Source organism: Penicillium longicatenatum (genome assembly GCF_028827895.1).
Source record: "Penicillium longicatenatum strain IBT 33135 chromosome Unknown contig_3_segment0_segment0, whole genome shotgun sequence".
Lineage (NCBI taxonomy): Eukaryota > Fungi > Ascomycota > Eurotiomycetes > Eurotiales > Aspergillaceae > Penicillium > Penicillium longicatenatum.
In genome coordinates, this window is record NW_026643121.1 from 1,670,740 (window position 1) to 1,694,618 (window position 23,879).

General features: G+C 50.3%; 11 protein-coding genes across 11 annotated transcripts; 6 read left to right on the plus strand and 5 right to left on the minus strand.

Moving 5' to 3' along the window:
• Positions 1 to 222: 222 nt before the first annotated feature.
• Positions 223 to 1,262, minus strand: N7484_005983 (FAD synthase; the record flags this gene model as incomplete). Its single annotated transcript, XM_057116402.1, has 2 exons — positions 223 to 912; positions 969 to 1,262. 2 exons carry the CDS (start codon positions 1,260 to 1,262, stop codon positions 223 to 225), a joined length of 984 nt encoding a protein of 327 aa, XP_056972285.1.
• Positions 1,263 to 1,655: 393 nt separating this feature from the next.
• Positions 1,656 to 2,408, minus strand: N7484_005984 (uncharacterized protein; the record flags this gene model as incomplete). Its single annotated transcript, XM_057116403.1, has 2 exons — positions 1,656 to 2,184; positions 2,239 to 2,408. Coding segments are annotated over 2 exons (699 nt in total), but the record flags the coding sequence as incomplete, so codon positions are not given.
• A 92-nt stretch (positions 2,409 to 2,500) lies between these two features.
• dbp4 (RNA-dependent ATPase HCA4) lies at positions 2,501 to 4,915 on the plus strand (the record flags this gene model as incomplete). Its single annotated transcript, XM_057116404.1, has 1 exon — positions 2,501 to 4,915. The coding sequence occupies one exon, from the start codon at positions 2,501 to 2,503 to the stop codon at positions 4,913 to 4,915; it is 2,415 nt and encodes an 804-aa protein (XP_056972287.1).
• Positions 4,916 to 5,072: 157 nt separating this feature from the next.
• N7484_005986 (NAD(P)-binding Rossmann-fold containing protein) lies at positions 5,073 to 6,046 on the minus strand (the record flags this gene model as incomplete). Its single annotated transcript, XM_057116405.1, has 2 exons — positions 5,073 to 5,687; positions 5,738 to 6,046. The coding sequence occupies 2 exons, from the start codon at positions 6,044 to 6,046 to the stop codon at positions 5,073 to 5,075; spliced, it is 924 nt and encodes a 307-aa protein (XP_056972288.1).
• A 709-nt stretch (positions 6,047 to 6,755) lies between these two features.
• Positions 6,756 to 7,648, plus strand: N7484_005987 (histidine phosphatase family protein; the record flags this gene model as incomplete). Its single annotated transcript, XM_057116406.1, has 5 exons — positions 6,756 to 6,809; positions 6,860 to 7,119; positions 7,172 to 7,208; positions 7,264 to 7,411; positions 7,479 to 7,648. 5 exons carry the CDS (start codon positions 6,756 to 6,758, stop codon positions 7,646 to 7,648), a joined length of 669 nt encoding a protein of 222 aa, XP_056972289.1.
• A 1,423-nt stretch (positions 7,649 to 9,071) lies between these two features.
• Positions 9,072 to 10,894, plus strand: N7484_005988 (amino acid permease; the record flags this gene model as incomplete). The annotated part of the gene is made up of 5 exons (XM_057116407.1): positions 9,072 to 9,388; positions 9,443 to 9,686; positions 9,742 to 9,890; positions 9,941 to 10,405; positions 10,459 to 10,894. The coding sequence occupies 5 exons, from the start codon at positions 9,072 to 9,074 to the stop codon at positions 10,892 to 10,894; spliced, it is 1,611 nt and encodes a 536-aa protein (XP_056972290.1).
• Positions 10,895 to 12,002: 1,108 nt separating this feature from the next.
• On the plus strand, positions 12,003 to 12,962 carry N7484_005989 (uncharacterized protein; the record flags this gene model as incomplete). The annotated part of the gene is made up of 1 exon (XM_057116408.1): positions 12,003 to 12,962. The coding sequence occupies one exon, from the start codon at positions 12,003 to 12,005 to the stop codon at positions 12,960 to 12,962; it is 960 nt and encodes a 319-aa protein (XP_056972291.1).
• A 1,720-nt stretch (positions 12,963 to 14,682) lies between these two features.
• N7484_005990 (uncharacterized protein) lies at positions 14,683 to 17,874 on the minus strand (the record flags this gene model as incomplete). Its single annotated transcript, XM_057116409.1, has 6 exons — positions 17,809 to 17,874; positions 17,209 to 17,755; positions 17,027 to 17,153; positions 16,893 to 16,931; positions 14,901 to 16,839; positions 14,683 to 14,841 (listed from the first exon to the last, which is right to left on the minus strand). The coding sequence occupies exons 1-6, from the start codon at positions 17,845 to 17,847 to the stop codon at positions 14,683 to 14,685; spliced, it is 2,850 nt and encodes a 949-aa protein (XP_056972292.1). The 5' UTR covers positions 17,848 to 17,874.
• A 247-nt stretch (positions 17,875 to 18,121) lies between these two features.
• N7484_005991 (snoRNA-binding rRNA-processing protein UTP6) lies at positions 18,122 to 19,366 on the plus strand (the record flags this gene model as incomplete). The annotated part of the gene is made up of 2 exons (XM_057116410.1): positions 18,122 to 18,211; positions 18,272 to 19,366. The coding sequence occupies 2 exons, from the start codon at positions 18,122 to 18,124 to the stop codon at positions 19,364 to 19,366; spliced, it is 1,185 nt and encodes a 394-aa protein (XP_056972293.1).
• A 145-nt stretch (positions 19,367 to 19,511) lies between these two features.
• N7484_005992 (peptidyl-tRNA hydrolase domain protein) lies at positions 19,512 to 20,185 on the minus strand (the record flags this gene model as incomplete). The annotated part of the gene is made up of 3 exons (XM_057116411.1): positions 19,512 to 19,602; positions 19,651 to 19,930; positions 19,963 to 20,185. The coding sequence occupies 3 exons, from the start codon at positions 20,183 to 20,185 to the stop codon at positions 19,512 to 19,514; spliced, it is 594 nt and encodes a 197-aa protein (XP_056972294.1).
• An 895-nt stretch (positions 20,186 to 21,080) lies between these two features.
• Positions 21,081 to 23,799, plus strand: N7484_005993 (putative RNA-binding protein (Nab3); the record flags this gene model as incomplete). The annotated part of the gene is made up of 4 exons (XM_057116412.1): positions 21,081 to 22,176; positions 22,237 to 22,416; positions 22,472 to 22,967; positions 23,025 to 23,799. 4 exons carry the CDS (start codon positions 21,081 to 21,083, stop codon positions 23,797 to 23,799), a joined length of 2,547 nt encoding a protein of 848 aa, XP_056972295.1.
• Positions 23,800 to 23,879: the final 80 nt, after the last annotated feature.

Here is a 23,879-nt window from a genome sequence, read left to right on the forward strand (position 1 = left end):
ATTTCGCTATCGGCAACGCGCTTCGTGGTGCTTTTGCCTCAAGACTAGTCTAATATGATATCTTCCACAAAGCCAGTGTTCTGGCACAACAGTAAACACAATCTAGGAACCAAAAGAAATGAAGTTGACAGCAGGCCGGGGGTATTGTCGGTTTGTACACGAGCAAAAGCCACTGCAAATACGAGACCACAGCTCCAACATACTCAAGTGTCCCAAAATGATTCAATTGCGACCAAGCCTTTCTTCTAAATCCTGCGCCAGCTTATACGCCGGTAGATAACCCCCCTCACCACCTTCTTTCTCATCCTGCACCTTCAAGCGCGGGTTTGGCAACGTATCCGAAGTTCCACCCAAACTGGTATACCCCATATCATAAAGCTGACAATATTCCAACCCAAGGTGTCGAATAAATGCCCAAATTTCAGCATAGTGCCAATCAATGACCGGGTGGATGCGCATGAAATCAGGCCACCCACCATCAGTCCGGTCGAAATGCGATAATTTCGCACCATGCGGGTCTGTCCGTCGTGTGCCCACAAATATGGCACGAACAGCCGGATGAAGGGCGAGATAGTCTTCGAAACTGGAGCGCAAGGTTGTATGAGGCGGTGCGGTGGTATATTTCGTTATTGAGAGGTGATAAGCTTGAGCGGAGCTGACGACGAAGTCTTCCACCTCAGGGAAAGGGTCAGGAGGAAGAGCATAGATGGCAGGAATCATGGGGTTGTTGACCGAAGAATTGGTATCTTCGGATATCGAATCGGCATGACTAGCGTAGGGGTGGAGACCAGCCAGGAACAAGATAAGAAGAACGAGACAATCCTTGCCACCGTTGTAGGACAGCGACAGTCCCGAGAGTTTATACTGTGCCACTGCGCTTGCGACAACTTCCAATGATGTGCGGGTCGAGCGCTGGACCGAGGCGAGGAGCGAGTCGGGGGGTGTGACTCCGCAAGGAATTCCTGCACGCGGGCATGGATGCGCTCGATCACGATGGGGAGTGGAGGGATGTCTTCGTCCGTATGGATATTTGTGGACTCTGTGCCATTTTGAGCGCTCTCGTGAGCTGATCCATTTTGTGGATCAGCGTCTGTCGCGTGTGTAGTATGCATGGTGGCCTTGTCGGCCCCGCGTTGGGCCGGAGTGGAGGTTGGTTTTGCGGGCCCCAGGTTGAAAGGGCGGAGGTGATTGAGTGCCCTCGAGAGTGATTGAGAAGCTGGAGGCTCTAATGGCCTTTCGCCTGGTACCAAGGGCTCAGCCATTGTGTTGGGGGAGTGAATGACAGACTTGAGGTCGAGGCGGGGGAGAAGTGGGTTTCTCGGCGCTCGGAATCCAGAATATGATCTAATCCCATGTGGGGATGAAAGATGGGTACGGAAGAAACGCCAGATACTAGGGTTGGCAGACTTGTATCTTATAGACATTTATAATAAAACAAACCCTGTGAAGATTTTAAGATAAAAGATAAAGGGGAAACATGTAAATCTATCTCCATTGGCTGTCAATCTGCGGCGAATCTTCTAGGTTTTCCCCGCGCCGCGGCTTATCGGTGGAAGTGCATGGAGTCTCGTAGATCAAAAGTAATGCTTAACACCTACGCGGAGGGCCATAGGAAGTTGATGTTTATTGAATTGTTGGTATCGTTGTAGTGAGGCTCATCCAAGAACCTTCATCTTCTTTTTCTTCTTTTTATCGTCGCCCGCCTTCCCTTTCTTCCAATCTCGCCAACTTCCAATGCGCTCCTCCCGAGTATCTTCCCACGCTTTGTCTTGATCACGCTTTCGTTTGCGCGCATCAAGCTCTTCTTCCTCCTTGCGTTTCTCCCGTCCCTCCTCCTGCATGCGCGCTTTGGCTTGACGCCGACGCCGTGCTTCTTCTTCTAAGAGAACCTGGACGGTCTTCTGTCGCCATTCCTTCTTGAACTCCTCGGTCTTGAGCTCTGGGGAGTCAACAGTATATTTGTGTTCACGAATCAATAGACGTCGCGCATCTGCAATGCATTCGTCTAGGTAGGTGCGCTCCTTCTCGTCAAGGAGTGAGGTCTGTGCTTTTTTCAATCGATCAAAGGCATCTGGCGCGGCCGGGTTCTTGGTCTTATCCGGGTGAATAAGAAGAGACTTCTTGCGATATTGTATCTTGATGTCCTTCTCAGGAACACCGGGCTGAAGGTCTAGAACGGCGTAACTAGCGAAAAATTGGGGTTAGTGGAGCTTCAAAGTAAACAGTGAGGCAACTCACGCATCGAGGGAGAATGCCTTGCGGATACGATCGATTTCCGCATCCTTGGTAAACTCAGAGGCTTCACGCTCCAGTGCGTCGAAGATGTCTTGATCGTCGTCAGCCATGGAGAATGAAGTGTTCCTTAAGCTGTAGATTTGGGGGAAGTTCTTATCTCGCGCCCTGGCGCGCTTATCGGCGGATGAGTAAGCAACCAAGAAAAAAAAAGATAGCGATTAGAATTTAAAACCAAACTATTTGATTACCCAGAACCTCATTCACCATGGCTCCGGCAAAGGCGTCTCGGGGAAAAGCTCCCAAATCCCACCATGAATCTGGCAGGACTATGAAACGCAAGCGCGGCCAGGAGGACCTCGCCTCGCTCATTCAGCGTGTCGAGGACCTCGATCTCAAAGCCGCGGTCAAAAACTTCTCCGATCTGCCTCTCTCTGAACCTACCGCCGATGGTCTGTCGGCTTCTCACTTCAAGGTTATGACTGACATCCAGTCGCGCGCTATCAGCTCTGCTCTGAAGGGTCGCGATATCCTTGGTGCCGCCAAAACCGGTAGCGGAAAGACCCTGGCCTTCCTCGTCCCCATCCTCGAGAACCTGTACCGCAAACAATGGACTGAATACGATGGATTGGGTGCGCTTATTCTAGCTCCGACTCGCGAATTGGCGATCCAGATCTTCGAAGTGCTGCGCAAGGTGGGTCGTTACCACGCCTTCTCCGCTGGCCTGGTGATCGGTGGAAAGAGCTTGCGCGAGGAACAAGACCGTTTGGGTCGCATGAATATCCTGGTTTGCACCCCTGGTCGTATCCTGCAGCATCTGGACCAGACGGCTATGTTTGAGACCCACAATCTACAACTTCTGGTGATGGATGAGGCCGATCGCATTCTGGACATGGGTTTCCAGAAGTCGGTGGACGCTATCATTGACCATCTCCCCAAGGAACGACAGACCATGCTGTTTAGTGCTACACAAACTAAGAAGGTCTCTGATTTGGCTCGTTTGAGTCTCAAGGAGCCTGAGTATGTTGCCGTGCACGAAGCTGCTGCTTCGGCTACACCGTCAACTCTTAAACAACACTATGTCGTCACTCCCCTTCCTCAAAAGCTGGACACTCTGTGGAGTTTCATCCGTAGTAATCTCAAGTCGAAGACAGTGGTTTTCCTATCCTCAGGAAAGCAGGTCCGCTTTGTCTATGAATCCCTCCGACACTTACAACCCGGTATCCCATTGATGCATCTTCACGGCCGCCAAAAGCAGGGTGGCCGTTTGGATATTACAACCAAATTCTCTTCGTCACAGCACGCCGTTCTTTTCGCCACTGATGTGGCTGCACGTGGTCTTGATTTCCCTGCCGTGGACTGGGTAATCCAAATGGATTGCCCCGAGGACGCCGATACCTACATTCACCGAGTGGGCCGAACTGCCCGTTATGAGCGAGTCGGTCGTGCTGTGCTCTTCTTGGATCCTAGCGAGGAGAAAGGATTCCTGAAGCGACTTGAGCAAAAGAAGGTACCAATTGAACGCATCAATATCAAGGCGAACAAGCAGCAAAACATTGCTCATTTGCTTCAAAATATGTGTTTCAAGGATCCAGAGCTCAAGTATCTGGGTCAGAAGGCATTTATCTCATATGCGAAGTCAATTTACGTGCAAAAAGATAAGGAAACTTTCAATATCAAGGAACTTGCCTTGGAAGATTATGCGACTAGCTTGGGTCTGCCTGGTGCTCCCCGCATCAAGTTCATCAAGGGTGACGACACCAAGGAACGCAAGAATGCTTCATGGAGAATGTCGCATCTTTCTAGTGGTTCCGAGGACTCGGACGCAGACGACGACGAGCCCAAGAAGGAGAAGAAGAAGAAGAAGGACGAGAAGCAAGTCCGTACCCGCTATGACCGCATGTTCGACCGACGCAACCAGGACGTTCTGGCAGACCATTACTCGAAGCTTATCAACGACGATGGTACGATGATTGACAATGGGGCCGGTGAAGATGCGGACGAAGATGCCGATTTCCTGTCTGTCAAGCGCAGATTCGAGGCTGGTGACGAGCAACTTGGCCAGGGTGCTACCGAATCTGACGATTCGGAAGTCGAGACAAAGACTAAGAAAGTCCAGCTCGATGGTCAAGAACCACTGGTCATCGATTCTAAGCGTCGCGAGAAGCTGCTCAAGTCGAAGAAAAAGCTACTCAAATTCAAGGGCAAGGGTACCAAGCTTGTCTACGATGAAGACGGCAATGCCCACGAGGTCTACGAGATGGAGGACGAAGAACAGTTTGCCGCCCGGGGCGACGCCAAGGCCCAGCGGGAGCGCTTCGTGGCGGAGGAGGCCGAGCGCACGCGCCGCGCCGATATCGACGACAAGGAAGTCGTGCGCGAGAAGAAGCGCGAGAAGAAGGAGAAGCGCAAGGCCCGCGAGCGTGCTCTTGCCGAGGCCGAGGCGGAGGAGGAGGACGAGGGTGGTTTCCAGCTACCCTACATTCCCTTCAAGGACCCGATGGAGTCTGCATCCGAGTCCGAGCGGGAGGACTCACGCCCGAGCAAGAAGACTCGTGTGTCCTTTGCCGATTCAGACAGCGAGGACCGACCGAGCAAGAGCAAGAAGAGCAAAAAGGCTGCCGAGCCCAAGATCGAGACCTTGCAGGATCTGGAAGCGCTGGCCAGTGGCTTACTGGGTTAAATGTGCATTTCATGAACTGGGTTCGCTCTGGCGTTATATATTGTATTCTTTTCTCTGGTCTGTGTTTATGTACTAGCGAAGCCTCCCCAAAAGCATTGATTGTATCGATTTGCATGAGTGTATAGTGACCAAGGAATGACATCTATTCTATGTATTCTTAAACCTGAACTTGTCCGTTAGACAAATCCCGTAGCTTCCCCCAAACCTCATCTTCTGATATCTTCCGGTTGCTCAAAGTGTTCCCTTTCACCAAGGGACCAGGATCATTCAACATCTCAACCTTTCTCACAGCACTTCCAACTTCTAGTACTGTTCCACCCTTATACTCCGGATTCAAGATCAGTTGCAGCATCTGCTCTGCAACCCACTCTGGCAAAACCCACTCATCCTTCTCTTCATCGAACATATGTCGATCTCGAGACTCGGTCCACAAAGGAGTTTTGATGCAGCCCGGAGCGACAGCGTTCACTCGGATCTTGGTCAGACCACTCCCTTCCGGAGGGTCATCCAACATAGCGAGGGATCGTACAAACCCGGAAATAGCATGTTTGCTAGCAGCATACATTGGACAAAAGAAGTTTGCATGTTGGGCGGCCACGCTGGAAACGTGAACAATAAAACCATCGGTTTTGGCGTTAGTAAAGTGTTGAATTGCTTGCTGGGACATGCGGACTGCATGGGTTAGATTAATATCCAGAATGGAGTACCGAGACTCCAGAGGGTCATCGCGGGATTTGGCTGTTCCTGGCGGTATCCAGAAGTTTGAAAATGACTATGAAGTATTAGTGGAGAACGAGTATCGAGGCGGGGATGGAAAGCTACCGGCTCGAAGACTCCAGCTCCGGGACACACTATGTCAATCCGAGCAAATTCATTCTGGGCGATGTTGAACAATTGGTCCAGGTCTTGCCACTTACGCACATCGGCGCGGTGGAAGATGGCTCTTGCTTGTTTGTTGGGAGTGGAATGGAGCTTGAGCAACTCTTCTGCCTCGGGACGTAATGCTAGATCGCCTAACACGACATTGCAGCCTTGATCAAGTAGGAGTTTGGTAAAGGCGAAGCAGATACCCGATCCAGCACCAGTTACGATGGCGGTTTTGCCTTGAACGGAAGACATAGTGAGACCCATCGTTCAATCAATTATGTGCCTTTTTCAACCTGGCTCCCCGCACTATATATATATAAGGGTCGTTGCGGAGGGTGGTGCACCGCACGCCGTACATTACATAAGAACATCGGAATTTGTCGTCCGATGCTCCAAGTGTTGCATCGCTATTTACATGGTTTGAAATTGACCATCTTGATCGCGACCATGCAGTAGAGAGCCACCTTATGCTGACTTATATCGCCAACTTCTTCAGTAAGGCAAGTGCGGGAGCCCCTAGTACGGAAGAGGGAGATCTTCCATTAAACTTACTTGGCGCTGCTTGCAGTGCTCTACTTATCAAGCATGCTTATCTCACTGTGAGACGTGGCAAGCAGCAAGCAATGTAGTTACAAGAGTCGACCTAACAGAGCCCCTTTGACGCAGCGTAAAAATGCCCATTAATCATAGAGTCAAATGCTGATTCTCGATATGTCCATTCCTAGAAAATGGATCGCGAGCAATTAGAGAACGTATGCCAGTCTTCAATGGATTAAACCTTGAGTACTCAAGCCGTCGCTGGTAATACCCAACTCTTTGCGGGATGAGAGATGCATTGAGCAATGCAATTCTATACAAAGGAGATTCCGGTCTTGGAAGGAATTACCATAGACCTTAAAGACTCTACAAAACTTAATTTAAGATCTGACTTCCGTGAAGCCAGACTTCTTAAGAAAATTCACTACTCTTCAAAATGCCTCCCGCCCTTTATCTTGTCCGCCACGGCCAAGGCGAGCATAACCTCCATGTACGTGAGCCCAATCACATAATGCACATGATCGTCTTTAACATTTACAGGACTCTCACCATCTTCGCGATGCGCATCTCACTGATACAGGCAAAAACCAATGTCGTGACTTGAGAGATAGTTTTCTTTACCATGATGATCTCTCTCTCATTCTGGCATCTCCTTTGAGGCGAACTATTCAAACCGCGGCGCATGCTTTTCATCCAGCTTTAGAAAAGCGCCAGATTCCCTTCGTCTTGGCCCCCAAGGCACAGGAAATCAGTAAGCGGCCCTGCGATGTCGGTCTGATTGTGATGTTCTCATGGCTGAGGTTCCGCATTTGATCGCATCCGGGGCTGCAGCATATGACCAGGCGAATTTAGATACCAGCTTACTGGAGGATGGTTGGGGAATTCAAAGGTAGGGTCTAAAAAGATAAATGAAGTGGAGATAAAGTCTCTAACAATTCAAACAGAAAGATTTATATGTCCCTACAACTGGAGCGGTGCGAAGGCGTGCAGCTCAACTGCGAGTCTGGCTATGGCAGCTTCCACACGAGCATGTCCTCTTGGTGTCTCATGGATCCTTCCTGCATTACCTGACTGAAGATTGGTCATTCTATGGTAAGCAACGATGTAAGGCTCCATTCTCCATTGTGTTACACTTTTATCTCAAAATTTACAATCGCAGCCACTGCCTACCGCAACTGTGAATATCGACGATTCACTTTCACGGAAGATTCCACTGAAAGCGAGGCATATCTGCTTGAAGTTGGGAGGACCTCTGCAAAGATCGGAAGGCCTTTGGGTGTGGATGCCGATCTGCTGCTAGACCTTCAGGAAGTTGAAGGCGTGAGCTAAAGCGAACGGTTTGATGGTTACACAAGCCATGTTATACCTTAAATAAAATGGGGAATAGACCCATTATGTAATAAATCTACAAGTACCTACCAAATGAGTGTAGTGGTCTTTGGAATATTGCGAGCTAATGATAAAGTCTGAGTTTGCGCTCTAATCAAACATTAAGTTCCCTTTACTTGAGCTTCTATAGACATGCGGTCTGGCTGGTTCTACTCTTACAGAGAGTCTGAGGCATGCTTACAAGTGGAATTTCAGAGTGAGTGCAATTGGTTCTATATATGCCAAAGGCGGAGTGGAGGGGAAAGAGACTAAATCCTTACCAGAGTTTCAAAGAAAAAATTGCATATAGAGCCTTTGACTAAGTAATGTTGCAGAATTCATTTGCTCCGGGATGAAGACTGACGCAAGGCACACCAGCTCAAGCTCGACACTATCCCAAAAACTGCCAAAATGTGGTATTGCCCGCTATGGGGGCACAGGATTTGATGGGCAAAGTTTGCTTCATATTTGGAAGTCACATTGGCAGTCGTGAGGAGTTTCCAGTGATGTTAGAGCACGCTAGCAACCAGTCCTCACGGGGAGTGGTGAGTTTGTGGAGCATTTGAGGGTTGATTTGCAGCATACATAGCGATTAGGAAGCCTAAGGCTTGGCAGTGGATTATGTGATATAGACACCTCATGTAGACACCTCATGTCTATTGCAACGTGCCACAAGGTAGCCTGAGCTTCCCAATCGAATCTTCAAGATCTACACACGAATCCTCGACCTGCATTCTTCAGAATTTCAATTAGGTTTGCAAAAACTTTTCCTGTCCACTTGGACATGTTTCTTCCTGAAAGCGAATGATGTCAAATCTGATGGGTGGGTCCCTTCACCACGTGCTTATGTGCAAGAAAACGCAGATGTTTCTTTTAACCTCCAGTCAAATAGTGGTCCAACCAAGGACTTATTCATGAATAAGTTAAGAATGCAGCCCAGCTTAATTGGTGAAAACGTGTATCATTCCCTGCAGAACGGTAGTTCGGTCGACAGTGTTTACCCGCTTCACAAGATGAGTGGATCCGATTGAATTTTTCTCTTGTCATAGAATGCGGGCCCTCCCGATCCAACCATAGAAGCGCGCAAGCACGCCATCGCAAAAATCATGGCCTGAAGAGTTCTGTTTCCCGTCGATCGAACATGGGATTCTCTCCTTATATCACTAGTCGTTGGCTGGTGAAACATATCACATCTGTCATATTGAGAAATCCGGGGTAGCCACGTGCGGGTCACGAGATCTCTGGTAAGCCGTGCTTCAACATTGCGGTGAACTATGAGACAGACACTTATACGAAATGACACAGATTCCTATCCCTATCAAGCTGCTATTATCTTAACTTGGCATTGCTGTTTGGTGGTCAAGTGATCCACTATCCCGTCAATATGGGTTCTTTCTCAGATCCTGAGAAGCATGCCCCGGTAGAAGACTATGGCGAGGTCGGGCTCGGGTCGACACCACTGGTTAATGCGGACAAGCTTGCTCGTCGCCTGTCGGGCCGACAGGTGCAGATGATTGCTATCGGCGGTACCATCGGTACCGGTCTGTTCTTGGGTACTGGCTCGTCTCTTGCCACCGGCGGTCCTGCTTCGATGTTGATCGCATACGCGATTTGCGGTGGAATTGTATTTATCACTATGCTGTCTCTAGGTGAGATGGCTGCATTTGTGCCCGTTGCCGGATCCTTCTGTACCTATGCGGGGTGAGTTGCATTGATCGTCGATCCCTGCCGTTTCGATTATTGACTTTTTCTTAGTCGTTACGTAGATGATGCTCTGGGTTTTGCTTTGACATGGAATTACTGGTTCAATGATGCTTGTTCAACGGCTTCAGATATCATTGCCCTGCAGCTTTTACTGGAATTCTGGACTGAAAATTTTCCGGGTTGGGCCATCAGTTTGATCTTCCTCGTCGTTGTCATTTGCCTAAATCTTCTTTCGGTTCGGGTGTATGGTGAGGTCGAATATTGGCTGAGCTTGCTTAAAGTCGTCACCATCGTGGTATGTTCTTGCCTGTATTCGGTGTTCCGACTGGAGCGTTCACTAACGTTCACAGATCTTCATCATTCTCGGCATTGTCGTCAACTGTGGTGGGAATAAGAACCATGAGTACATCGGCGGCAAATACTGGAACATGGGACAGGCTCCTTTTGTTGACGGCATCGGAGGATTTGCCTCCGTCTTTGTCACAGCATCTTTTGCCTTGTAAGTCTGAACTGGTTCTTATTATTTGCACAGCTTCTAACATGAATTAGTGGCGGCACCGAGTCTATTGCCATTACCGCTGGTGAAACGAAAAACCCCTCCAAGACTATGCCCAAAGTTGTGCGCAATGTCTTTTTCCGCATTGTGCTCTTCTACCTGCTCTCCATCCTACTCATCGGCCTTAATGTCCCATACAACTACCCCGGTCTCGACGATGAGAACACTCGCACTAGTCCTTTCACCATTGTCTTCGAAGAGGCCGGTAGCTCCGTTGCCGGTAGCTTCATCAATGCCGTTATCATGACCTCTGTCATCTCTGCCGCAAACCACGCCCTCTTCGCCGCGACCCGATTGCTGTACTCGTTGGCTATCGATGGTTACGCGCCCCGCTTTTTTGGCCACTTGAACCGCTTCCAGATTCCCTGGATCGCGGTTTTAGCTAGCTCTGTCATCAGTGGACTCTGCTTCGGTGCAAGCTACATCGGCGCGGGTCAATTGTGGACCTGGCTACAGAAGTAAGTCTTAGTCCCGACGAATCCATGAAATGAAAACCAGCTAACCCCACTAGCATCGTTGGTGTCTCTAACCAACTCTCCTGGATCTGTATCGGTATTGCATCTCTCCGCTTCCGCGGCGCCATCCGTGCCCAAGGTCTAGAGGATCTTCTCCCCTACAAGAACTGGACGTACCCATACGGCCCCATCTTTGCGATCGGCCTCAACACCGTCCTTGTTCTGGTGCAAGGCTGGAAATGCTTTAGCCCACACTTCAAGGGCGTGAAGTTTGTTTCCTATTACATCGAAATCGCCCTCATGGTCGTCATGTTCGTTGGCTGGAAGCTCATCAAGCGCACAAAGTTTGTTCGCACTGCGAACATGGACTTGCGAACTGATCGATATGATGGTGGCATTGACGACGACCACACTCCAGAGGAGGTGCAAGAGCCGGAACGAAAGGGGATACTCGGCAAATTGCAGCGCTTTGGGCAGTGGCTGTTTCTCTGATTTGATTTTTTTTTTTTTTTTTTTACCGTTATTATGATACCTTCTACTTTGCATATTTCTCCTGCGCCATATATGGATAATGAATTCTAGCTATATATTTTATTGTCGAATTCTTAATGATCAGGGGTTGGAAGACCTTTCCCTATAAAGCAATTCCCCGGTACCTGTATTTGAAAGCTAGAACAGGGTGTCATTCGATGGCCAAGACGCTATAGCTCGGTTCCACAAGCGCGGTGCATTGTCGATTTTTACCCACATTCATGTAGTGGTGAATGGGTTTTGAACAAGGATTTTCTTTCCCTCTCCGCTTTTGTCTCCGGGGTTTTAGCGCCGGGACAACCCATGCTCAGCATCTGATTGACGCGTCACTCCGATGCGAATTAAGGCATTTGGATGGCGGTTGGACCTTTCTCCAGAATTGGTAAGGCCGCAACGCTGGTTCGTATTTCCGGCGATACATTAGGGGCCCATCGTGCCACACGAGTGAACGGCCCCGCTTGGCTTAATACAACGCGGGGAAATGAGAAACCTTAGTGCTTATGGCCCTGCATGGTTAGTGTAGGAAGAGTTTTCATATAACTCCTGTTTGGCAGGGGTTACCCCGGGTTTTCCAGTTCGTTGCTGATTGTCTCTGTGAGCCAAGGATCCTACGCAGTCCTGAAAACCAATTTCTTACGTACACCCACGGTTGGCGCATCCTGGTAAACATTTCCCCCCCGGGAGCCCTGTCCATCATATGTGTGGCGAGAAAGTATCGTGCTCCTTTGATTTCCTCCAATGAAAATGCCAACCCCTGGTCGCTTGGATTTGCTTTGCGCTAAGAGCTGGTCATCACGGACTCCGCGGCCTTTCCTGGTTCGTCGCTTATAGGACCGTGCCACTAAACAGCCAAGCCAAACCCCAGAAATCCCGATTTTCCCCACTCTTATAACCAGCAGGATTCCCTAATGCTTTGCAAATTCCTGCTGGTTTCTGCTTCTGATTCGCGTTGCCCTGTGGGCATCTCATGCCTCTATCCTGAACGCTACTGCGGGTAAGCGACCCCAGCGACCCAGCATCGACTTGACATCTGGGTCCGTTCGCACGGACCTGGACTCCACCGGGGATCATGTTGACCAGCTCTGACAACGGCATCATTGGGAAGTACGCAGGGGATGACTTCACCACCAAAGCCACCTTGACCGTGTTTCTGTCAATCGCCCTCTACAACTCTATCGAGCTCCTGGTTCTCATCTTCTCCTCATTCCGACGCTGGCAAGGCCTTTACTTCTGGAGCTTGTTGCTCGCCACCGTACTCGGCGTCGTACCGCAGTCAGTGAGCTTCCTACTCAAATACTTCGGCATCGCTCCATTATGGCTCTCACTCACGCTTTCAACGATTGGGTGGTATTTCATGGTGACGGGCCAAGCGTTAGTGTTATTTTCGCGGCTCAATATCGTCGTGCAGGATCTGACGATTAGCCATCGTGTTCGTGCGATGATCATCATCGATGCGATTGTCTTGCATGTCCCCACGACCGTCCTCACCTATGGCACCAACTTCATTCAAACCCCCGTCTGGGCCCAGGCATACAGCATCATGGAACGCATCGAGCTGACGGGGTTCTCACTTCAAGAATTCATTATCTCTGGTCTATACATCTACAAAGCCGTCCAGATCCTTCGCATGTCCCCTCCGAGCACCTCCGGCCACAACCCGAATCGCAAAATCATGTACCAACTTCTCGCTATCAATGCGCTGATCATCGTCATGGACGTCATTCTGTTGGTATTGGAATACCTCGGCTCGAAGTATTCCTTCGTCATTCAAACTACTCTCAAGTCGATGGTGTACAGCATCAAATTGAAACTCGAATTCGGAGTCCTGAGTCGCCTTGTGTTTATGGTGCAAGCACATCGTTGGCCCTCGGGACCGAGTGAATCCCCCCAACTCTTCTCGCGTCCGGAAACTGCTCGGGAGCAGTTAGATTACCATGAATTTCTGGAGGGCCAGGGCAGTAGCGCGCAGAATCCACTTGCAGCTAATTATTGCAAGTCAGCTTCGTTTCGGCACGAAGAGGTGGTCTGAAATGGGACCCATGTAACTACAAATCAAAATACGAAATCAAATTAATGAAAGACAGTATCAGAAAAAGCTGCATTGATTATTGTACGCACTTCGTGCCACACGGACCAGCCATGGACGCACATCAGGCGTGCCTAGCTACTTCGGTAAGAGGTGAGATCTCTTAGTAAACCATGACCACATGGATGACCACAAGGATCTGTTAACCGTTGCTGCATGAGATAATCAATCATTCTCATTTTTTTTATTGACTCATCCAAACCTAGAATTTCCGAGTCTGTGAATAGGTCGTACCATGTGACGTGGATTGTCCTTAGTGGGTGTATGTGGTCCAACCAGGGAACAGGTGGATTCATTTTGATAGGCTCAACGGCCACTCGCAAAAGGTACGGAGTACACATATTCGTACTAATTAGATTATTGTATCTAAAGTACAGGCCAAGACCTACCTGTTCATGGGAATTCTGGACATAGACACACTCAAAACAAGTCTCAGTATTGAAGCACGCCTTTGTTTGTCATCAAGGAAAATTTCTGAATAATTTGAGAGCATTACGTTTACTGGCACTCTCGCCAAACTGGACGCAGCTTAATTGCAAAATCTCTCAAGACGCCTTCTCGGTTGAAGCCCGTCCACCAACAAGGGGAACCTAGAAAAGGAATCGGAGACCATGACCTTCAGAATCAGGCATCCGCTCTTGTGATGACAGCTACAAGCAGATCAACTCGTCTTATATCGTCCAAGAGCGGGAAACGCGGAGCCTGGAAAATAGAACATGGATCCTCCATCATGTAGATCAACAAGGAGCTCCCGAAATAGAAGTAGAGGCTTCAAGCTGAGATCGACTGCTGATCAGGCGTTCCATTTGATCAATTGCGACCATAACAGAACCTGCATTACCCTGTCCTCTAGTAACCAGATATTGGAGCAATCTAGATTTTCAGAGTCAAATGGTGCTTTTTATTGTATTTATCGTATCAACAAGGGTGCTCCTGGCATTGGCATCGGTGATGACAATCTAAAGTCAACCGCGGGTCTCGTATTTACCTCCGATTATGATGGGAGTGGAAAGCTCGGTCATCCGGCGCTCTATCGGCCTAAGCCTGGACGATTTAATCCTGCAGAATGACCGCGGCTTATTCTATCCTGTATACCCTAGGCGTGCGTTTGGGGGCTAAGATAGGGTTTAGGTTGAGTAATGACCAGGTGTTCGCCTGCGATCACCAACATGGTGGGAAGCCTGATCCCGAGCTCATCGCTTTTTCCATCGATCAGGGACCGGGACTAGTGGGATTTAAAGGATGATTGGCGGTGAATTTTCCGAGAATGGGCAAATGGGGGCTGAGCAACGTCAAACGTGTGGGATCCATCTTTCAGCCGCAAACTGATCTATCAGATGTGAACCCGTGCAGGTTGGCACATCAACTGCCTAGTCCTGGAGCCTGAAGACAGGTGGGACAACCTTGGATACATATGCAAAACAGTCATGAAAACACCACTGCATTTTTCCAACGTTGGACTGCCAAGCTCACCTGGGCAAGTCCTACGTTGCCAGGTATCTACTTAGGCCCGTGAAATCATGGAGGATAATTCACTTGTCTACGAAGCCACGCTAGATAAAATTGGAATACTCTTATTCGAATGATTTCACATCTCATAGGGAAAAAAGACAAATCATGTTACATCTATAAAACACATTTCCTTGTCAGATTCCAGTAATGCTTATTGCCAGTACCGAGGCTCATCAAAGACATGATAGCGGTGGCCGCGCACGCCCTCGCCACGGAACAGGGCAGGAAATCGACGGCCAACGGGCACCATCTCTTCAGGAATGCGCATCTCGTTTTCTGGCACGGGTTCACCAACCACGAATTTGCCAACCTGGGTGATTGCACTGTTAGTATATTTCGAGGGGTGCTGAAATCATACAAGGGACTTACCTGGATCTCGGTGTCGGTAATGGTGTCACGGCTAACTCTGGCGTAGCCTGTGCGGTGAATCTTCTTGAAGAGAACATACTCACACCATCGATCCAGATCGGTGGGATCGATATCATTCATTTGGCTCACCTCGCTGACGTAGGTGTTGTAGTTACCCTCGAGCGGCTTAGTGACCAGGTAACTCAACAGAATCAGCGGGCGGGGAGAAGAGCCCATCAGCTTAGACAGATATTGGCTTTGAAGGCGGCGATCCTCGGGGTCCTCCTCCTGGCCGGAGTGGAAGACAACAATGTCTACCATCTCGCCGTACATGTCAAGAGTGGCGTGGATGGCGGGGGCCAGCTCACCAACGGGCGAGGGGAGCAGATGGTGAGTGGAATTGACAATGGGGAACTTGGAAAGCAGAGCAGAGCCCCAGGTGTGTTTGTTAGGGCCCGGGCCGAAATCGGTGTAATAGCCAAGATCCTCGGCAATGTACTGGGTGACGTCCTTGTTGCCCATGATGATGCGCTGGTTGTCCGACTCGAGGAAGCCAATGACATCGAGCTCAAGTTCACCGATCACATCACGCATACGGCGCTCAGACGCCCACATGTCGTTGTCCAAACCGAAGTGGACTGTCCAGATACCAGCAGTCACGACCTTCTCCTCGGGGTGATGGGGCTGATAGTCATTGGTGGGGAAACGCAGGTACGCGACAGAAACCGAGAGGAGCTGCAACGCAGCGAGCACGTAAATGTAGTAGGAGCGCTGCCTCTTGCTGTTGGGGCTGACGGGCTTGTTGCGAGAACGACCAGAGTTAGAAGTGGCGGCGGAGAACACACCAGCACCAATGGCAAGCATAGTCGTAATCATGACCCAGTCAGTGTGTTCACGGACGAGTGGACCACCAGGGACGAAGGCGTAGGCAACAACCCAGACGTGGAAGAGCAAAAGGAAGATGTAGAGAACGAAACCGATACCAAAGGTGCCCGCTGGGGAGTGGCGGACGCCAGACTTGATCAGGACAGGAGCGACAGCCATGATGTAGAAAGCAAGCGCAAGAGCACCGTAGTATCCGGTCCAGTGGTGATAGTAGGTCAGAAGAGCAGCACCGACAGAGCCAATGCCGTAGGCAGTCCAACTGCCTGCCACTGCGGGGTGGAAGATACCATACACAAGACCTGCGCCCATGGCAAAGATTGTGACAGCACCATGAGGCACAGCAATAGGTCCACGCACGGGATAACCATCCCAAACCCACGAGATCATAGTGCTGGAGTCGGTAAGGAGTGAGACAATGGCGAACATGAGACCTCCGAAACCAATACCAGCCAGGAGAGATGAGCCCTTCTTGCCGCTAGCGGGCAAATAATCGCTACCACTAGTAATGGAGCCCCTCTGGGAACGCAAGACGGCAAAAATGGCGACGAAAAGACCGATCTTGTTCCAACCGCCATTCTCGCTGTGCATGACGGGCCAAAGTGGATTGTTCGTCGTGCAGGCGAATTTGGCAACAACTGACATGATCAGACCAACACCCCAGGCCATGATACGGGCCTCCAGACGAGCGGTGTTTCCGCGCTCGGCGAAGAAGCTAGCAACCCACGCCGCACAGGTAGTCGACAGTGCAAAGGCAGTAATGAACAGTCGGTTAGCAGGGTCCTGGAATTTGTAGGCCACGAGGGCTGTAAGAGACACGAGGTGCAGCAGCCGCAAGTTCTTGGTGGCAGCAGATCTCAAGGAGGGAATGGCGAAGAGCAGAGGGGAAATGCAAGCAACAATGGCAACCTCATAGCCAGAGATACCCATGTGCCACAGAGGGAAGTACCACACAAGGACGGGGAGACCAGTCACGATCGTCCAGAAGACAAAGCCGTTGTAAACATCGGCGGCGGCATCCAGGATTTCAGTCCAGAAGAAACCCTCGCCAAAGGTGTTGCTCACGGGCTTACCCTTCCTAATTACTAGTTAACTGAATGAGCGAGTTGAAGGACTAAAAGTTGTACACACCCTTTTTCAAGGACAGAGTCCGCAGTCGTCTTCAACTGCCTAAGAAGAGGGACTTTTTAGAAAGGGCTTTGTTTCATAACGTAGCTTATGCACTATACATTTGTGGGTGTCATTTCGGAAGCCACGGTACATACCCTCTGCTAATTCCCTTCACATCGCGCACCACCAGTTCCAGGCCCTCGAAGTCAAGCACCGTGATGGCATCGAATCCAACATCGAACAAGATCAGGGACCACTCAAAGAAGGCGTACCGAGTGTAGGCTAGCAGAAGATGATTTAGTACAATTAATTTGCCATCAAAACCGGGATCACTTACCACCGGCAACCTTGTGAACCTTGTGCTGAATGAAGTAATAGATCAATGGGACCAGAGTTCCAAAGAACAGACTCGCCATGATCTTGCGGTACTTCACGGCACGGCGGTTGTTGGGGCTCAAGGCAAGGCATCCCAGGGTCCATGGCAGGGTCGCTACCAGATAAGAGATCATGAAGATATCGTGCCAATCATGGTCATCGGTGGAGGTGACATAAGTCCAGCCACCGCAAGTCAAAGTTCGGAAGACACCCACACCGGCCACAACCTTCGGGAGAGTCGAATTGGGGCGCGCAGTGATGATGTACCACAGGAAGACGAGAAGGAAGCGAGGACCGGACGTAATTGCAATGAAGACCTGGAAGAATGAACGCTCCGGGTATCGGTCGCCAATTGTTGCGGACACGGAGGGAAACCACTCGTCGGGGTAACCGTAGTGTTCATTTTGCACAATCTTGTGATAATGGAGAGCCACACCGACTATAAGCGCGCTGAAGAAGGCAGCATATGCGAAGAGCGTGTGAGTCCAGGCGACCCATTTGCCATTGATCTGCATTGAAATTCGTGTCAGAGTTGGACCTTATCGCGTGTTTGGAGACGTACAGCGACCACGGCATCTCCATCCTTAAATCTGGGAGCCATGGTAGCGCAAATGGAACCCTGCGCGGGGGGGGTATATAGGAGGAGGATTAAAAAAAAGGAAAAAAGGAAATTAAAAAGAATGTCAAGAAAGAGAGATGATTGTGAACAAGGGCCCCTGAGGAAAACATCGGATCCCTCGGTTTGCTGGTGCCTCCGGAGTGGCCTTGGGGTCCTGGGTCTAACCGCGTTAGGCTTAGCCTCTGCTTTGTCAAAAATGCGGGATCGACAAAAGTTCGGAGCAACTTTTTTTTTCTTTCAGCTGCAAACCGCAATCATGTCTGCCGCAACGGATAAGGCTCGGTACTTTCTTGAGAAGTCGGTTCCTGAGCTGAAGGAATTCGAGAAGAAGAAGCTTTTCAGCAAGGTAAATTCTTCCGAACGCGCTTACGTGGTGGAGTCGCTAATCTTTGATACAAATTTATAGGATGAAATTACCTCAATTATCAAGAAGCGGTCGGACTTCGAGCACAAGTTGAATGCGCGTGGCGCAAAGCCCGTCGACTTTGTCCGTTATGTCGAATATGAGATCAATCTCGATACTCTCTGCAAAAAGCGAACCAAGCGCATGGGAATTCGGTCGGCAGGACACAGCGGTCAGCGACGGATTCTGTTTATTCTCGACCGTGCCACACGCAGGTTCCACGGCGATCTCAACCTCTGGATTCAATACATCGAATACACCCGGAAACAGAAGGCCTATAAGAAGCTCTCCATGATCCTCACCGATGCCCTGCGATTCCACCCCACCAGCGCAGAGCTATGGATCTATGCCGCAAAGTACTCCCTGGATGAGCATGCCGATATGTCCCAGGCGAGAAGTTATTTCCAGCGCGGTCTGCGATTTTGCAAGGGTGCCCGACTCCTATGGATTCAATATGCGAAGCTGGAATTGATCTATGTCGCTAAGCTCATGGCTCGTCAACGGATCTTGGGATTGGACGAGGCCAGCCAACGGCCCAAGGCCGTCGAGTCCGCCGCGGTGGATCACGATGCCGACATGATTGCGGTCCCTGATATCACCGAGGAGGATATCAATCCGACAGTGGAGGGTGATGAGGTTGACAAACATGCCCTTGAAACGCTGAACGCGACCCCAGCTCTCAGCGGTGCCATCCCGTTGGCCATTTTCGATTCTGCCATGAAAAACTTCAAGAACGACGATCAGTTTGGGTTCGACTTCTACAAGATGGTGTCAGAGTTCGATGATGTGCCGTGTCTTTCCAAGATCCTTAACCATGTGGTGGAGAACATGCAGGCTCACAAACCCACCAGCCCTCGGACATTGATTTGTTACATCCAACTCCCAACCACAGGGGTTCGAGTCACAGCTCCAGAATTCCCTCGTGCATTGGGAAGTTCGCTTGCTCGTTTGAAGGAGTCGCAGCCGCTTAGTGCCAATCTTGCTCAGGAAGTGGTGAACTGGTTGAAGCCGCTGGCCGAGACCGAGGATCTGGATCCTTCGTTGAAGAAGGTCATTTTGTCCACGATGCGCAATGCCGAGCGAACATTGTCGGAATGATTTGAATATCCGAGGGATTCTATAAATATTTTTGCACTTGCGAGGCGTTGGTCGGATGTGAAGTAAAAAAGTGTCCAGGCATATACATTTAAGGTTTTTTTTTTTTTTTTTTATATGGGAATCATGTTAGCCAGTTTCCCCCAATTCAATCATCATACTTATTCCCCCGCCGATTACTCTTTTTGTCACTTTGGAATTTTTTGGACTTAAGTCGAGACTCATTTTGAGCCCGTTGTCTAAACGTTCAGGTCACCGGATCACACCCTGCAGGAGGGGAAGCTTACAATTTCTGGACACGGTCCTTCTGTTCTGGGGAGGTCTCCCCCGGAATGACGGCCTTGGCCGAGCTTTCTAACAGTTGGTAGAGCTTGTCGAAACACGAATCCACATTGCTAGCTTGTTTCCGGGATTCGTCGGACTGAAAAATTAAGGCCTGAGACCGGTCGGACGCATAGCGCGAAGTGTGCAGTTTGGGGTGGAGCAAACGCGGCACCAGAGGCAGCAGCGCGGCCAAAGGTACCTTCAAGGTTGCTTTCGTGTTGACTCTACCCCCCACCGTTAGCCCTGCCGATAGTACCACGGGGAGATGAAGAAACTCGGAATTGCACCGATATGCACCGACTTGTTCACATTTTGGCCTCCTGGGCCGCTTGACCGACTGAAAGACAGCTCACCGATCTGGCGGGGTACGGTTTTGGAGTCCAGAGTTTTCAGCCACAGTCTCGCTAGTTCGACCTCTTGGTCAGATGACCCCTTTGTTGAAGCAAACCGGCGTAACCAGGGCGTTCTGACCCAAAGTCGAATGACTCGCGGCCCCATCATCGGAACCGAGCGTGCCAGACAAGACTCATAAGAGTTCAGAATCAGGGAACTTTGAAACCCGAGAAACTTGGAATCTGGGAGGATTGACCTTGTAGTATAGTTGTACTATAGTAGGCAAAAAGGAAGGATTATCTTTTGATGGTGGAGAGGTCATGACTAACCAAAACCGCAAAGCGCGTAATTAACCCCGAGATCTGGGTCTGGGCCCTGTTTTTTCGCTTTACGAACTAGTTTATTCTTAGTGCGAGGGATTTCCATGAACTATGTATGAAATGTACGACTGTAAAGGCACTCGGTTTCTATGGAACCTCCGATCCTCTTATTGGTGGGAACTTTGACACGTCAAAAGGATCCATTTCAAACATGCCCCCAATTTTATGGAAGTACAAACCGAGACTGAAAAAAAAAAAATAAAAAAATAAAAATTTCGAGAAAAGCGTACGAACCAGTCATAGGGTCAGATCCAAAACAAAAAGGGAGATCCTTATATGCACGTTGGACTACGTAGGCAGTTCGAGGATGATCCTACAGGTTTCCTGCATGTCCTGCATTGCCAGAACTTTCTCCTGCTGATAGACCACATTACCCTCTTCCACTTCTAGAAATCCCCTTCTATTATTTATATCTCCTTTTATTTGGTTGGATTTCGGTTTTAATTTTCGGTTTTTTTTTTTAACATTACGGCGCTATCTACCCTATCTGGGACCCTTACCGCCCTCCAACCCAAAGCCTTTTTTCTCATCGCCCCACCTTAGCTTGCGATCACGAAAATTCACAATCTAACTTCCTCTTTCTGTCTACCCACTATTTCGTCTTCCCCCCCCCCTATACTTTTTATCTTGTCCCGTTCCCCCCGTGTTGTAGATGAAACGTCCGCCCCCCATTTGTCTACATGACGCCCAGTTCCCCCGATGAAGCGCTTCACTTCCGCGGCAAGACACTGACTCCGGAAAGCCCTCGACCACTGCATATCCCGGAGCCAGCCAATATTCCCGTCCTGGAGAACCAAATGGACCCCGTCTTCAATGATACCTCGACATATGAACGTGCGGTAGAGCTTCGAACCCCTCAAGCAAAAGATGGATGGAACGGAGAAGGGCAAGAGCGTGGCCTAGGACATGCTCAGGATTCAGGTAGCTTGCATGGCGCTCAGCCAGGGAACCCTGTGATGAATGATATGGCTGTTTCGGCGGACTTTTACCATTCCTACCCATCCACAGGACAAGCTGGGGACTTTAACGCGAATCCAAACACCCATATCCAGACCCACGCACCTCCGGCTGTGCCGGTCCATCAAGGCTTTGCCACTACGAGTGAAATAGACAATGCCGGCAATACAGGAAATGCATCCCGGTCACCAGAGCACTTAGATGATGGGAAGGAACATGCAAGGCCAAGCGTATCTGGGGTCAATTTCCAGACTCTGTTGGACAACCTCTCTCATCTCCCCCCTTCAGAATTGGCCTCCGGGGCAGCTCCCATAGCAGAAGGCTCGTCTCTCCACCAAGCACCCAAGGATGACCCTCATCACCCCCAAGGCATCTCTATGCAGCCCCCTCAAGACCCATCTACCCAAACAAACTACGCCCCAAATGATAATGGCACATACCATCAACGTCCTTCTGCCCTTGCCACGCCCCTCGCCCACCCTACGCAACCCAGTAACAATGCCCAATCATATTCCCAGTCGATGGCACCGGGCGGAGCACCTGGCACCGTTCCGGGCACTGGCTCCCTACCTCCCCCACCCACTGCCAGTTTCCAAACCCCTTCCTCGGGGGAGGCACAGACATCCCAAGAAGCTCCTCAGGTGTCAAAGAAAGGTCGTGTCGACAAGCAGACAGGTCGGCTAGTCAAGCCAATGGATGATGATGCGCCATGGGGACCAGAAGTCCAGAAGAAATACGATGAGTTCCTTCATGATGAACGAGTTTATGTGACGGAAGGTCTCTGGGATCGATTCCCGATGGGATCCCGGCTATTTGTTGGTGAGTTGTTTCCCCGACCAAGGGCTCTCCAAGTAATTTACTGACGTGTTCTCCGACTAGGTAACCTTCCCACTGAAAGAGTCACCAAACGAGACATGTTCCACATCTTTCATAAGTACGGAAAACTTGCCCAGATTTCCATCAAGCAGGCCTACGGTTTCATTCAATTCCTGGAAGCGGGTTCTTGCCATGCAGCATTAGGGGTGGAACAGGGGGCTCTGGTACGAGGCAGAAAGATTCGTAAGTGTTTGGAATATCACCTGGATTTGGAGATTGGCGAACTAATTTTTGCTAGATCTTGAAATCTCCAAGCCTCAGCGGAATTCCCGCCCCGCGCCCGCAGAGCCATCCAGAGCGCTCCCTCCTCGACGTTCGAGATCACCAGAATTCAGCCGGGCTGGCCCCGCCCGAGCCAACCAACGTGCGCCCAGTGATCGATATGACCGGCCTTATGAACCCCGAATTCCATTTAGCGATTTTCGAGACGAGCCCTTGAATCGCCGTCGCGATGGGTATCGGCCTCCGCGGTCGCCTTCACCTCGGCCTCGACCTAGAGATGGGTATCGATCGCGGGATAGAACGCCAGAGCGATTTGATCGCCGTGAGCGCCGTCGTTCCCGTTCCCCTAGATCTCGGTCTCCTCGTTCCCCCTATTCCAGAGATCGGCGATATCGCAGCCCGAGCCCGAGACCTCGAGGCAACTATGAAGGGGAAGCTGATCTTCCCGTACCTCGAAGGGCTCCCCGTGACGTGCCCGAGGTCCAAGTTCTGGTCTTGGAGGAAATTGACAGGTATGCTCCCCTGTCATTTATCAAGTCACCCCCGAATACTGCTAATTCAGTCTTTAGAAATTTCGTGCTTCATGTGGAAAACGCTTTTCGCAACCGGGGCTTGCGGGTAGATGTCCTTGTGCTTGGTCCTCGAATTCCCCTTGGTGCGGCTGTCCATCGTCAATTCGTTGAAGGTGTCCTTGCAGTCGTCAGGCTTTCTCGTCCCAACCAATTCTCTCGCAAGATTCCTCTCCAGATTTTCGACCGAAGCCCCGGGCTAAACAACGTCCGCTTCAGTGACTATCCTGAAGTTGACCCCAACATCGCAGCTGAAGTCATGTTCCATCAGGCCCAAGCGATGCAACGCGGTCCTCCACCTGGTTCCTTCCCCCCAAATCCAGCTTTCGGGGTTCCTCCTGTGGCTGTACCGGCTGTGCCGGTGCCTCAGCCTACTCTGCCCGCGTTGACTAATCCCCCCAACATCGCGAACTTGATTAGTTCGCTGGATGGCCCTAGCCTCCAATCTCTCTTGTCCGCCCTTCAACGCCCGGCTCCTCCGTCCCAGCCTGTCTCAGCTACTCAGTCGCCATTTTCTTCCCCCAACCCTCCACCTCCTGCTGATTTGGCTACTCTTTTGACCAACGCGACTCGACAACCTCCGATCCTACAGCACCCACAACAGCCTCTTCCTCCCCCTTTCCATCTCCAGCCCCCCAATGGGCCTGTTGTCTCTGATCCCCATTTACTCTCAATCCTAGCTAAGGGACTTGGAGGGCAACAGCCACAGGGCCAGCCGGCCGTCGGTTCTAATGTGCAAAACCTGATGAACCAGTTGGCCAAGTGGAAACAATGATTGAACGAATCTCTTCGCTGTGACTTACGCTCAGCCCTCGGCTTTGGATTTATTTTACGGTTATTGGCTATTTATCTTAT